The sequence below is a fragment of the Anopheles merus genome, unplaced genomic scaffold, assembly GCF_017562075.2.
Source record: "Anopheles merus strain MAF unplaced genomic scaffold, AmerM5.1 LNR4000119, whole genome shotgun sequence".
Taxonomy (NCBI): domain Eukaryota; kingdom Metazoa; phylum Arthropoda; class Insecta; order Diptera; family Culicidae; genus Anopheles; species Anopheles merus.
The window spans coordinates 1-12,656 of record NW_024427699.1 but is presented as its reverse complement, the minus strand read 5'-3'; the positions used below and the strand labels follow the sequence as shown (position 1 = coordinate 12,656).

The window sequence follows — 12,656 nt, the reverse complement described above, 5'->3', positions numbered from 1 at the left end:
CTCTTACACATGTAAACAGTGGTCGTGCCATTAGCTTTATTTACCGATTCTCAATAGTTTGGGTAATGCTTCACTCTGAACAGCAGCACAGTGCTTTGCTTCGTGCCCAGCGCTAAATATCCTCCCGAGGGAGAAAATTCGGCCGCACTGACGTGCCCCAGATGCGTCATGTGCAGTGGGAAGTTGCGGAACACCGTTCTGCTCTTGACGTGAATCAGCCTGACCGCATTCTTCACGGTCGATGACGCGATCACCAGCAACTCCGAGGTCGCATTGAACGCGAGCGAATCGATGTACGTGGTCAAATTGTTGAACGTCTTCACCGGCACCGGTTGCTTCTCCGTCAGTGTCACATCCAGCGTGTACAGGTTAACAATCCCCTGTCGACTGCCGGTCGCCACAAACTGCCCATTCGGGCAGATCGCTATACACGACCCATTAACGCACCCTTCGTCCTGGAACACGTTCACTATCCGCTTCTGCTCCAGGCTGAACACGCTCACCTCCGTATCGTTGCTGTGGCACAGCAGGTACCGCGAGTCGGGCGTAAACGCCAGCGATTGGCACGTGTAGCGCAGCTGGATCGTTTGCAGCACATCCTTCGTTCTCGCGTCCATCAGATGCACCTCGCCACATTCGCCGACGGACGCCAGGTACTTGCCGCAGCGCGAAATGCGAAAGTTCTTCATCTGCCACGTGTCGCGCTCGGGTATTTTCAGCGTATCGCTCTGACCGCTGAGCAGATTGTACACGTGGAAGAACTTCCGATAGCTGCCAAAGATCGCCTCGTTCCCGTCCGGTGACAGCCGGCTGCAGCTGATCCGCACCTTCTGCAGCCAGAGCGTGTGCAGCTTCTCGTTGCGCACGCCATCCACTGCGACGATCGACACCAGGCCCCGGTTCCCCGTCATCATCGCCACCATCGACGTCGGATGGAAGTTGATGCAGGAGATTTTGCCTTCGATCTTCGTTTCGCGGTTCAGGTTTTTCAGCTTCTTCAGCTCGATCATACCCTTCGGCAGGCCCTGGGACGCCGCTGCACCCTTCACGACGTGCCCGACCGTCTGCAGCATCTCCTCGTCGGAATCGGGCTCGCGGACGCGATCCAGATCGGCCCACTTTGGTTGGCCCACGATCTGCTCGAACTGCTTACGCCGGCGCTCCTTCGTCAGCTGTTCCGGCAGCTCGTCGTGGGTGAATTTGTTGCGCTTCATGTTGGCCGTATCATTCTCATCGTCGTCGTCTGAATCATGCCAGACGGCGCGCCGTTTTTTGGGCGTTTGCTTTGCTTTCTTCTTCTTTCCGCCCTGTGCTGGGTCGGTTTTGTCGCTTTTCTTTTCCGATTTAGTTAAGTTCGATACGAGCTCCTCCTTGCCACCGAATACAAGCGACATAAGCTCTTTTTCCTGTATCGAACCGGGCTGGTCTATGGCGGAAGCTTTAGCTTTCTTTTTCGATACTTTCAATTTAATTTTGCCGGAGCGAACCGAAACCTTTTCTTCCTTTGCTTTCTTCACTGAGCGATCCTGTGACTTTCCTGCCGCCTTTTTGTCCGAACCTTGGCCCTTAATCTTTTCCTTTTTCTTTTTGTCTTTTTGCTGCTTCTTATCGGCAGTGGGCAGCTTTGCACCATCCTCCTGCTCATCCTTGATCTCGTTCGATTCATCCTGCGGCAGTTCGGAATCACTCTCTGTTACGGGCTCAGATTTTACGGAACCAACTTCATCTTCACTTTCATCCTCTGACTTTATGGACACTTCCGACTTGATCGACACATCATCCTCGTCATCCGATTCATCCCCATGATCGTTCGCTTCCCTCATGGAAGACTTTAGAGCGCTGAGGTAGTTGGAAATGAGCAAATCCTTCTCCGCGTCACCAGCATCGTCGTCCTCGTCGTTTTCTGATTCCGGTTCCGATTTTATCGACACATCCGAATCTGGAAGCTCAGTATGGGGAGGCCTCAATGATTCTCCGGCGGTCTCTTCATCATCGTCACTTTCCGATTTGATTGATGCCGCTTCATCTTCGTCGGATGGCGCATCATCCGCGTTGGATGTTTTCACAACGGCCACCGTCTTCCGCACCTCACTGACTTGGCTGGTAACAAGGTGATCCAAATCATCGTCGCTTTCCATCGTCATTTTGCCGGATTCTGGCCGAAAAATGAAATAGAAACAGATATTGTTCCGAACACACCACAAAACACGTGAAAAATAATCGCTCCGGGCTAGCTGTCACATTTGACGTGTGAATGTTGTTGTTAAATGTGCCCCTTCGGGAACGGAGCCGTTCCATGCGATCCCTTCAGATACGTTCATTCCCTGTCAAACGTGCCAGCCGAACGTCAACAACAGCGAATTATGTAAAAAGTGCATTTGCTACCCAGAAATAGCTCTCGCGCTGCAATCGATGTAGAATTTGGGCTTCAGCTTAGTTTAAATGATTATTCGCAAGAGCAAAACGCTGAAAGAGCTTTTGGATAGATGGCCCGGTAAGCGAACGCTGGGCATCTATCGGTTCCTGCCCATCTTCTTCGGACTCGGAGCGGCGTTGGAGTTTTCCATGATCCACTGGCGTGTAGGGGAGACCAACTTTTGTAAGCATTCTGCAGAGAAACAGTTCGATACTTTGTCTTCTAATGCACCCCCACCCCATTTTATGCGTTTCAGATAATACGTTCAAAAAGCGACAGGCAAAGGAAATTGTGGAGGAAAAGTTGCGCCTTCATCAGCTGGAACCAATTCCGCGCGGCTAAGCCACTGTGCACCACGTTGTGAACTTAAGGACGAAAACAGTCAAAAAAACGGTAAACAATGCCGGCCGGTGTTCCTATGCGACAGTATCTGTCCTTCATGGCAGCCGCCCTGCTGTCCATGTTTGTCGGTTCGCAAGTAGTGCACACGTACTATCACCCGCTACGAGACCTTAACTACTACGTCGAGCGAGAAATCAAGATGCAACGGTTACGCGAAGTGGCACAGCCACCGGAAAACTCAGCTCCTGCTCAGGGAAGCTAAATAAAAGCCGGAAGTTGAACTAGTTGATAAATCGATTAATCGTGAAGTAGTAATTGAGTATATATTCAGTTCCCCATCCTAAGCGCACTACGTACCGGCGGAATGCAATAAATGGTTTTGTTTGGTTGGAATCCCCCATCCCTATTGCTGCTCCTGCTGCTGAATAGATGCTTTCAGCGCTTTGAGGTGCTGCATAAGTGCCTCGTTTCGTTGGCATTCCATCGTGAGCTGCTTGACCGTGGTTGCGTACTTGCGCTGCTGCTCCATCAGACACACCAGCTGACCGTTCAGTCCGTCCCGTTTCGCTCTCTCGTCGTCACACTTTTTCTTCAGCTTCGCTTTCGTGGCCCGAATACCTTCCACGATCGTTTCGAACTGCTGCACGAATTGTTCGCGCGAATGTGGCGTCTGCATGGCGTTCGCGTAATTATCGTAGATCGAGTTCAGCAGCGACAGCTCCTTCTCGAGGTACAGCTTCGTGTCGTCCAGCGTGTTGTATAGTGTGTAGAATTGTTTCGTTTCACGATGCTTTGCACTAACTGTGAAAGGATGATGTAGCCATTTAAGCAATGGACAGAGAATTGAGAGAAATTATCCATACCTTGATTGTATAGCTCAAGGAATCTTCGCTGATATTGCGCCAACTCGGTACGATCCGGTACGGTGTCCAGCTGGCGCTTGATAGCCACATAGGAACGGTTCTTTTTGGCAAGCTGCAGCCGAAGCGACTTCAAGCGCTCCAACTCCATATCGAGCTGTCTCTGCAGCTCCAGCATATCCTCATCGGGGGTTGATGTTTCCGCTTTGCTGAAAAAATTGTACGAAATTACTAAGTTGCCGTTTGTGCCCCGATAACTTAAACATCCATACTCAATTTTCTGCTGTAACTCTGCTAACTCTTTTTTGCAATTTTCTTTAAACTGTTTCCTGCTTCTTCATGCGCTCATTCTTCAGCACCAGCTCTTTGACGTGGTCAAGTATTCTGTAACACAAAAGAGCGTGTTTGTAATACAGCTGATCAAAAACGAAATTCGGCAACAGTTAATGCGCACTTTTGATTAGCTTCCGTAATTTCCAGATTGTCGAGATTTCTTATTTCCTCTTCGAGGGCTTCTTTTTGATTGCCGGCCTCCTTCAGCTGCTGTTCCTCTTCCTGTACCGTCGTTTTTAGCTGCTCACATTCGGTTAATGCGAGTTCAAGCTTTTTCTCCAGCGCAAGCTTCAGCGCCAACTGAGCTTTGATGCGATTTCGTTCCGATACTTGCTCGATAGCTTCACCGGAAAGGGTTTGCTTGATGTTGTCGTATGTTTTGGCCAACGTGGAGCGGTCCGCTTCTGTGAGCTCCACCGAAATTTTGTGCTGAAAAAAGGTGCAAAAGTGTTAGAAAAATATGAAAAAAGCTGTAACAAATTAATATAACGAAAAGATTTACCTCTTTTGCGATATTTTTAAACAAAACATCAAAATTAAGCTAAAAAAAAACAAAGCAAAATTGCATAAAAACAAAACAGAATAAAGAGAAAAAAGCAAAACAACAGATCGAATAAGTAAAAACCAAACCACTGCCAACTAGATTCATACCTCCTGTTCGGTAGACACTGATACGTCTTCATCTCCTTCCTCCCCGTCCACGTCTGCCTCCAGCACGTCTTCCAACGCTCCATCGGGTGTCTCCTGGTCCGTCACATCCTTGGGGCGCACCGGTATCCAACCGCCACCGGCTGCTTTACGCAGCTTAAACCCTCTTTTCGGCAGATACTTCGACTCGATGGCCTGCAGATTGGCCAGCTGCTTGGCGCGCATCCGCTGCAGCTCCCGGTCCGATTCGAGGGTGCAGTGGTTCTGGAACTGGGTCGCCGCGAGCTTCCGCAGTGTGTCCGCCTTTTTGCTTCGATTTTCCACCGAACGCTTGACCAGCCACTGAACCACCGGGAAAATGTTGATAAAATCCAGCCCCTGTATTTGATGCGGCTCGATCAGGAACGGACACTTCATGCGGGGTAGCACACCGACAATTTTCTCCGTCAAAGCACTGGCAAATCGGTGAGAAGGGAGAAAAGGGGTTATCGTTAGTAGCATGACGGTCGGATATGTTGCCAATGTCGTTGCTGACTTACATCTTCTGACCGATGGTAAGATTCTCGTGAAACAGCAGATCCACATTGACGTCATAGTCGCAGGCCTCGATGCACCAGGTCATGCCGCCCACTATCTTGTCGAAGGAGGACAGGCCCTGTATGTGGGCCCGGTAGTAGCCAGCACCGACGAGCGTATCGATAATATCCTGCTCCTTCCGCTTCTGCTCTTCATCTTCCCGCCTTTCCACCTGATGGGGATGTGGACCGAAAGAGAGGAAAGTGATACAACCCGATCGCTTTGCTGGGGCTTCCCGCGCTTACCTGAATTTCGTTCCCGTCCGCGTCGAACCGTGTCGCCAGCTTCACGTTCGGAAGATGCTTGGAAAAGATGTTCTTCGTTGCCATGGCGAAAGGGACGATTTTACACACTTGAATCACGCAGAATCTTTTGCGCAAACGACGATAATAATCGGCATCCGATACGAGGCGCTGTGCCTGCTGTGGTTCACCGAATTGACAATGTAATCATCCCCTTCCTCCCGGTCACAGTATCAACAAGACATTGCACCAATACTAGCGCAAACTATGACAGCTCGAAACATAAACAACAATACATAGACACGAATGGTGCGTTGTTTTGTTTTTTTTTTCGAAGCAATTTATTGGTGCTGTAAAATTTAAAATTTTAAAGAAACATAAAAAAGAGCATTAAAAACACATTTTAAAATGGGAGGAAAATTAACACTGTTTTCGGACGAGTTACATTACACTGCACAAACAAGCTTCAATGGCGACATATGTTTAAATAAATTTATTTAGCGTTTGTCGTGTAAAGTTATTAATCATGTAAAAAAGAAACAACTTTACGTACAAGTTTACAAAATCTCTCCCGCACCAGCGGATCTCCAAATCCAAATTCGCTAGAGGTATAATATATATAAATATGTGTTCGCGCGCTCCTAATAGTAAGCCTTAAACAAAACTCACGAATCATTCGGAAAACACACGATCCCATTTGTACATATACAGTAGTAAGTGTGTAATGTTACAAAACCTAAAAAGAGCTGCACATCAAAACAGGAAGCACAATTGGATGGGTGGCGGCGTACAGTTGGCAGTTGGATATAGTTGTAACTGGGCCGATCTCTTTCCGGCGGTACGGGCGCCAAATTGATCGTGTTGGTTTGGTGCGATCGTTCGACAGCTAACTTAGGTGTTTATTCTAATTAAAACAAAAAAACGCACTGACGAATGCGACCACGTTTAAGCAAGTGTGTGCACCTGTGATGACGGGACGAATTTCCTTCCTATGTAGGGCTCTGTTAAGTCGGCCTAATCGAATGATATGTTAAGTGCATCGTGAATCGATTGGTGGTGGTCAAACATTAGCTACCGACGATTGCGTTAAAATAAACGAACAGCAAGCTTGAGCCTTTCCCTATCTCTTTTACTGAGAGCGATAGGAGTGAAGGGGATATAGTTGATAGGGCCACTAATTTTACGACCGGTTTACGGTTCCTAGCAATACGATATTAGCTGTATTAGTTGTCCGCACTGATATTCGTCAAGCAGGTGTTATGTGTTGTTGTGTTTTTTTTTCAATATGCTCTTATAACCATCATCTTAAACTCTAACTTAAACAAATACAAAAATACACTGTAAAGGCAAGCGTCTCTCTTAGTTTGGGGCGAGCAAAAAACTCTGCTCGCTCGCAGTGTCGTGTGTAGAAGAGTACTACTTTTTGTTGGCAGCTATATATAAATTGATTTCGGCACATTTCCTGCTCACGGAAGCATTTCCCTCCCCGTTGAAAAGGTAATCTCAGTCTCTTGGGTAAAGCGACGGTTATGGTTAAGACTTAACATGATCGATGATCGTTTGTCAGGAGGAGGGATAAGATTTAAATGATAACTTTATAATAGCACTGTTGCGATGAGGTTGCGACTGAGTTCTTGGAATGAAGTACTACTGAGAGGAATTGAACTGTTGCGGGTTAAGCTATTGACATCCTTTGCCATACGGTAATACAACTAAACTGGTGAGAGGAATGCCGACAAACTATAAAATGGACTAAACGCATCCGTCATTACAAAACAGCGGATGCAGAAATCTGTATCGTGTGGCGTAAATGTAAAGGTTACAAAAGGTACCTTTTTCCTTGTTGCTTTCCTCTCTCCGCTCTTAAGCGCTTTCAAACTAAGAAATTTCCATATTTCGATGGACGGTTACTGGGACGAGAATGTGATGTCCACTGGTAGTACCGGAGATGGGCGATCCCGGCGGCAGAATGGTCGTTGTTCCCATCACTCCCGTTCTCGAGATGGACGTCGGGGACGGTAGCAGCGTTTGCATCGTCGGATCCGCAAACCGATCGATCGTCGTGCCGATCATTTTCGACTCGTTGAGCATCGGCGGCTTGGAGAGAAAGGAACTGCCCGGACCGCCGGTATGGTTGCTGTACGGGCTCGAAACGGACGTGCTGATCGATGCACTGTCCGACATCGAGAGCCGTTTGCCGCCAGAACCGGCCCCGTGCGCACCACCACCACCACCACCGTGCGCAGTCGCTATTCCCTGCGGATCCACATTGGACAGGCACAGGTGTTCCGATTCCTCGTGGTGCGTCATGGTGGAGTAACCATGATCGGACGAGCCTCCACCACCACCCCCGTTCGGACGCCGATAGTCCGCCGACATCTGGTACGGTGAGGCCACATTCGGAATAATCATGTAGTTAGCGTTGTGCTGCCCGTTGAGCAGCAGATTTTGCTTCGCATTGGTACGGCTAATGTCACAATCGTCGGACGGGCTGCCATCGTCGAGATCGAAACGGGACAGCGGTAGCCCGTGGCAGTGATCCGCGACCAGATCGTCGTACAAATGCTCCGACGCTCCACTTTGATCGGCATTCTGGCGGAAGCAGTACATCGCAAAACCGACCACAAGACAGAGCGCCAGTATGGCACCAGCGACCGGCCCAATCGAGCTGTACGCGGGTGGCAAAATGGACTCCATGTTGTTGCCAGTGTAGGCGGCATCACCGTACGGTGTGGGCGCTCCAAACACCCCCGTTAAAGCAGGCCAACTGGGCGGTACAGAACGGTGTGTTGAGTCGATTTTCACCATCCACATCCACCTGGCACCATTCACAGCCGACCAATCCTGTGCAAAAAAGGGAAGATATGAACAGTAAGTTCTACCTGTTGAACATTCTTTGCTGTCACACTTACCCATACACTCGCTCTGCGTTTGGTAATCCTCACAATTAATGTTGGTACAGCTCTTCAGCTCGTAATCCGCCTCATAGTTGATGGCGTTCATCGAAATAAGCTCCTCGGGCAGTGGGGAGCAGAGCGGCACCGGGAAGCTTCCTGCCGTTTTGGAACGCTTGGGTACCGTCGTACAGCCACCGTCCTGCTCTGATACACCGTAGTCCAGTGGACATTCGCACGGACACTCACACTCCGTCTGCTCCATCCGATTGCAGTTCAGACAGGAGTTGCCAACCTATAAAGAATATAAAAAGAAATATGTAATTAAACTAGTGTTGGGTAAATCTGATTGAAATTCATGAATCTGAATGAATCTCAAAGACTCATGAATCTCAAAACATGCATGAATTTCAAGAGATTCGTATATCTCAAAAGATTCACGATTCTCTAGGGATTCATGCGTCTCCAAAGATTCATAGAGCTTGAGCTTATCATTATTCTTCTTCTTGGCATCCTACGTGGTCATGTTAGCCTATATAGAATTCAGAGACTTTTTGGCAAGTACCACGCAGCCGGATAGTTTGTCTTGCTATGGGGATACGGTCCATGCGAGGCGAGGATTGAACCCACGACGGGCATGTTGTTAGGTGGAATCGCGCAGATACAATATTTTCAAAATCATACATCTCTAAGATTCATTAATCCCTGGAGATATATGAATTTTAATGAATTTATGAATATTATAAATTCATGAATCTTTTAGTGTCATGAATCTTTGAAGATTCATTTATCTTTTGAGATTCATCATTCCTTGAAGATTCATGAATCTTTCTTCATTCATGAATCCTTGGAATTCATTAATCTTTCGAAATTCATGAATCATTGAAGAGTCGATCCGAGATTCAATCTGTCACCACTGAAGATCCATATAAATGAATCTCAACGAAAGATTTATGAAGCACAACACTAAATAAACGAAAACAAAACACAAAGATTGATATGGCTCTACTTACCGTACTGCAAGGACAGAAGGCACCACCATCGTTCGTCGAGTTGACTATGCCGAGGAACATATTCGTGCCCGGAATGAGCGTTATCTGTACTTGTTTTCTCGCCGTACATCAGATTAGTGATGACGTCCGATGCCGAGAGGCTCATATTGAACTGATAGAACCGCTGCACCGTCCGATTGACATAGTTGTAGCACATCTTCTTCGTGACCAACTGTTTGGTTGAGAATGTCGTTCGCCACCTGCGACTCCTTGTGCGTGATGTGTTCGATGGGACGGCGCGCATTCCCGGGCCGCAGCGGCGGATCCGCCAGCATCGGATGCGCCACCAGATAGCCTCGATCGTCCATCAGGAAACACTTGATGTTATCCATGCTGCAAACCGTCGCTGAGTCGAGCAACAGTTTGTAGAAGAATGCCTGCGTAAAGTCCATCGCTACAACGGCGATCGGTCGGCGCGGAGTGTTGCCGATGGGGGGGTGGCAGTACCTCCCGTGCGACCTTCGAATATGGCGTACGCCACACTCACGACGTAACCGGCCCCGCCCGCATCCAGGTACGGCTGGGTGAACACCAACCGCCCCGGTACTCCATCGCTTTGACGAACCACGGTCGCTTGGTCGGTTCGAGATCGGTATCGAACAAACCGCCCGGGAACGTCTGCAGCACACCGTTCACCGTCGCCGCATACCGTCGCACCACGTACCGGCTCAGATTGCTCTGCACGTGGTGCAGCTGATAGTCGAAGAGAATTTGCAGCAGCGCGAGCACATCACTGCGCACGTCCGGCTGCAGGCCCGGGTTCGCGAACAGCAGCTTGCCGTACGTCTCTCAGTACGCCATTATGTTTTGAATGGTGCGCACGTTCACCTCTTCGCCCGCGCCGGCCTCACGGTTGTTGCGAATGTGCGTGAACGGTGACTGGAACGAGGAAGCGCTGAGGTAGAGCGTGCTAGCTCGTCCGCTACAGCCAGCTGCTTGACCAGCCTGCACAGCGATCCATCGCCACCGGACGGTAGCATTTCGACGGGCGGTCGCTGCAGCTGAGGTGGAAATATATCGATACGATGGTACAGCAGTGTGGAGAGCAGATTTTTCGCGGTGACACTGCTCGCGGCGATAAAGTTGTACTCCACACTATTCCTTCCGTCGGGCGTTTCTGCGCCCGGGTGAAGGTAGTGTATCGGTGCGTGCAGAGTGCGGGAGGCGCCATCGACGGTCAGGGAGTTGTCCGGCTCCGCTACACCAGCGTGCGCACGATGCACACGATGTACGAGTACACTCGCTTCCAGTAGTACATGGTCGTCCGGTTCGTGCCGTAGTGATTGATACGCAAATTACCTTCCGGATCGGCCAGCATGCGCTTGAAGGCGGTGCGAAATGTTCCTGCTCTAGGTGCGTGATGTTCGTAATGTAGAAGCTTCCCCGTGCCGCCAGTGGCCGCGGGAACGAAGGATGCATGATCGTGTTGCCCTGCACATCGATCAGGAGGCGTACGAATCATCCTGCTGCCGGTAGTACGCAACGTGCTCGACCAGATCGCTCAGGTACAGATCCACCCCCACGAGTCCATGCGTTCCGGCGGGATAGCTCACCGTCACGAGGTTCCTGCAGCGACGCGTCATAGTACGGCAAATGGATCCGCAAATGCTCCTCGATGAATCGGCCCGCACTGAGAAACGGTTCCATCAGCGCCACTATGAAACGCTGCGCATCGAACGAATGCTTCGATATCATGACCATCTTTCCCGCCGGATAGATTACCAGGGAAAGGTTGTAGCGGGCATAGTTTTGGGTGCTAATGTCAGCGATCAGCTGCTTCTCCTGTGCCACCTCCCGTTCGTCCAGCAATATCAAGCAACTGTTGATGATGACCGGATACGGTAGGCGCGTTTTGACCTTCGTGATCGTTTGCAGGTGGCTTTTGGTGCCGCCGAGCTGGCCGGTAACAGCGCACGGCCAAGGTACAGAAAAACGATCGGCACTTCATCATCATGCGTACGGTAATGTCCGAAAAGGCATCAAACGCGTACTGAAAGCCCGCGGCATGATCCGTCGTTTGTTTGGTGCGATTCAACGAATCGTAAAATCCACCAGCCGATCCTTCTCGTCCTCGTTGCGCGCACAAACCGGTTCGCCGCGCGGGCAGTCGAAAAAGTCGTCCGACGTAATGACGCGCTGCCCGACCGCTACCCACGCACACGCGATCGTTTTCGTTGAGCAGATACAGCACAAACTTGCTGATGGCTTTCGCCACTCGAGCTGATCGTACGTGATCGTGTTGCCGACGTCCAGCAGGATCAGCACGTGCTTGTTGCGCACCGCCGATAGGAACAGTGCCTTCAGCGGCCATCACGGGGATAGTAGTGGCATTTGTACGCGCTGGCATGATCCAACGAGGACAGGTAGAACTGCTGCCGATAGCTCAGGTAATGCTCATCCAAGTGCGCACTGTGTTCGGCAAAGAGCTGCTGCAGGTTGGCGTTATTGTCGTCGACGTTTGATCGGTGACACGGATCCTGGGACGATCGGAGTCCGCATTTGCCGGAAAGGCACTGAAGTCGAGGAACCCGGTAACGGCGCTGTTGTTAGCGCCACTACCGCTCACCAAGATATCGCCGAAGCAGAGTACGGTCGGGTAAGGGACACGTTCGACTGCTTCGTGCTCTGGATGAAGCTTTGCAAATCGAATGGTGCTGTTTCTTCCCACGGGTTGATGAGCTCACTGTACGGGCACGGGTTGAGGAGCGTGTTGTACTTGGCACCGTACTTCGTGCCGGTAGTTTGGATGTACCGGCGCAGCTCTTCAATCACCGCAATGGTCTGGTTGAGCTTCCGTGTTAGCTTCAGAGCGATCCTCTCCAGCAGCTCCACATCGTTGTTGTATCGTTGGGGTTATTTCCATGTTGTCGTACAGTTTCTAAAAGAAGGAAAATAAATAATGAGAAAACTGCAAATAGGTCTATCTTTCGTTGGTACTTCACTGCACATTTGTGACACTCAGCTCCCCATTTCGGATGTGATCGAATGTGTTTCGAGCGATTTCGCCAGCTCCTGGATCCCGTATTCCACGGGACGGAGGTAGATGCTGTCGCCGCATTACCGGTAACAGGGTATCGCAGGTGTCACGGACGACGTAACGGGGGTGACGATGATGTAGGAGAAGATATCACCGCCACCGAAGGCACTCGTTTGTTTATCGGAACTTATCGGTACGCTACACTTACATTGCTTATCAATGGACTAGGCTATTTACAAAATTGTGCTAGAGGACGCTAGCGCTCCCTGGCACCGTTTGCGGAATCGGCCCCAGCAGCAGCACCACCACCACCAAC

At 50.0% G+C, this 12,656-nt stretch overlaps 3 protein-coding genes and 2 pseudogenes across 3 annotated transcripts; 2 read left to right on the top strand and 3 right to left on the bottom strand.

The window, feature by feature from the left end:
* Nucleotides 1–3: 3 nt before the first annotated feature.
* LOC121601577 (U3 small nucleolar RNA-associated protein 18 homolog) lies at nt 4–2,242 on the bottom strand. The gene has a single exon (XM_041930393.1). It carries the CDS (start codon nt 2,142–2,144, stop codon nt 51–53), a length of 2,094 nt encoding a protein of 697 aa, XP_041786327.1. The 5' UTR covers nt 2,145–2,242; the 3' UTR covers nt 4–50.
* A 96-nt stretch (nt 2,243–2,338) lies between these two features.
* LOC121601580 (small integral membrane protein 4-like) lies at nt 2,339–2,770 on the top strand. The gene is made up of 2 exons (XM_041930394.1): nt 2,339–2,599; nt 2,673–2,770. The coding sequence occupies exons 1-2, from the start codon at nt 2,443–2,445 to the stop codon at nt 2,756–2,758; spliced, it is 243 nt and encodes an 80-aa protein (XP_041786328.1). The 5' UTR covers nt 2,339–2,442; the 3' UTR covers nt 2,759–2,770.
* A 46-nt stretch (nt 2,771–2,816) lies between these two features.
* Nucleotides 2,817–3,039, top strand: LOC121601581 (protein BRAWNIN-like). Its single transcript, XM_041930395.1, has one exon. The coding sequence runs from the start codon at nt 2,817–2,819 to the stop codon at nt 3,018–3,020; it is 204 nt and encodes a 67-aa protein (XP_041786329.1). The 3' UTR covers nt 3,021–3,039.
* A 28-nt stretch (nt 3,040–3,067) lies between these two features.
* Nucleotides 3,068–5,613, bottom strand: LOC121601578 (annotated as a pseudogene).
* Nucleotides 5,614–7,256: 1,643 nt separating this feature from the next.
* Nucleotides 7,257–12,189, bottom strand: LOC121601575 (annotated as a pseudogene).
* Nucleotides 12,190–12,656: the final 467 nt, after the last annotated feature.

What these genes read in the sequence shown, in the direction of transcription:
- LOC121601580 (XM_041930394.1), top strand. Translation starts at nt 2,443, where the DNA reads ATGATTATTCGCAAGAGCAAAACGCTGAAAGAGCTTTTGGATAGATGG. An exon ending in TGTAGGGGAGACCAACTTTT is followed by an intron (nt 2,600 to 2,672) that starts GTAAGCATTCTG and finishes TATGCGTTTCAG; the next exon opens with ATAATACGTTCAAAAAGCGA.
- LOC121601581 (XM_041930395.1), top strand. Translation starts at nt 2,817, where the DNA reads ATGCCGGCCGGTGTTCCTATGCGACAGTATCTGTCCTTCATGGCAGCC.
- LOC121601577 (XM_041930393.1), bottom strand. Translation starts at nt 2,144, where the DNA reads ATGACGATGGAAAGCGACGATGATTTGGATCACCTTGTTACCAGCCAA.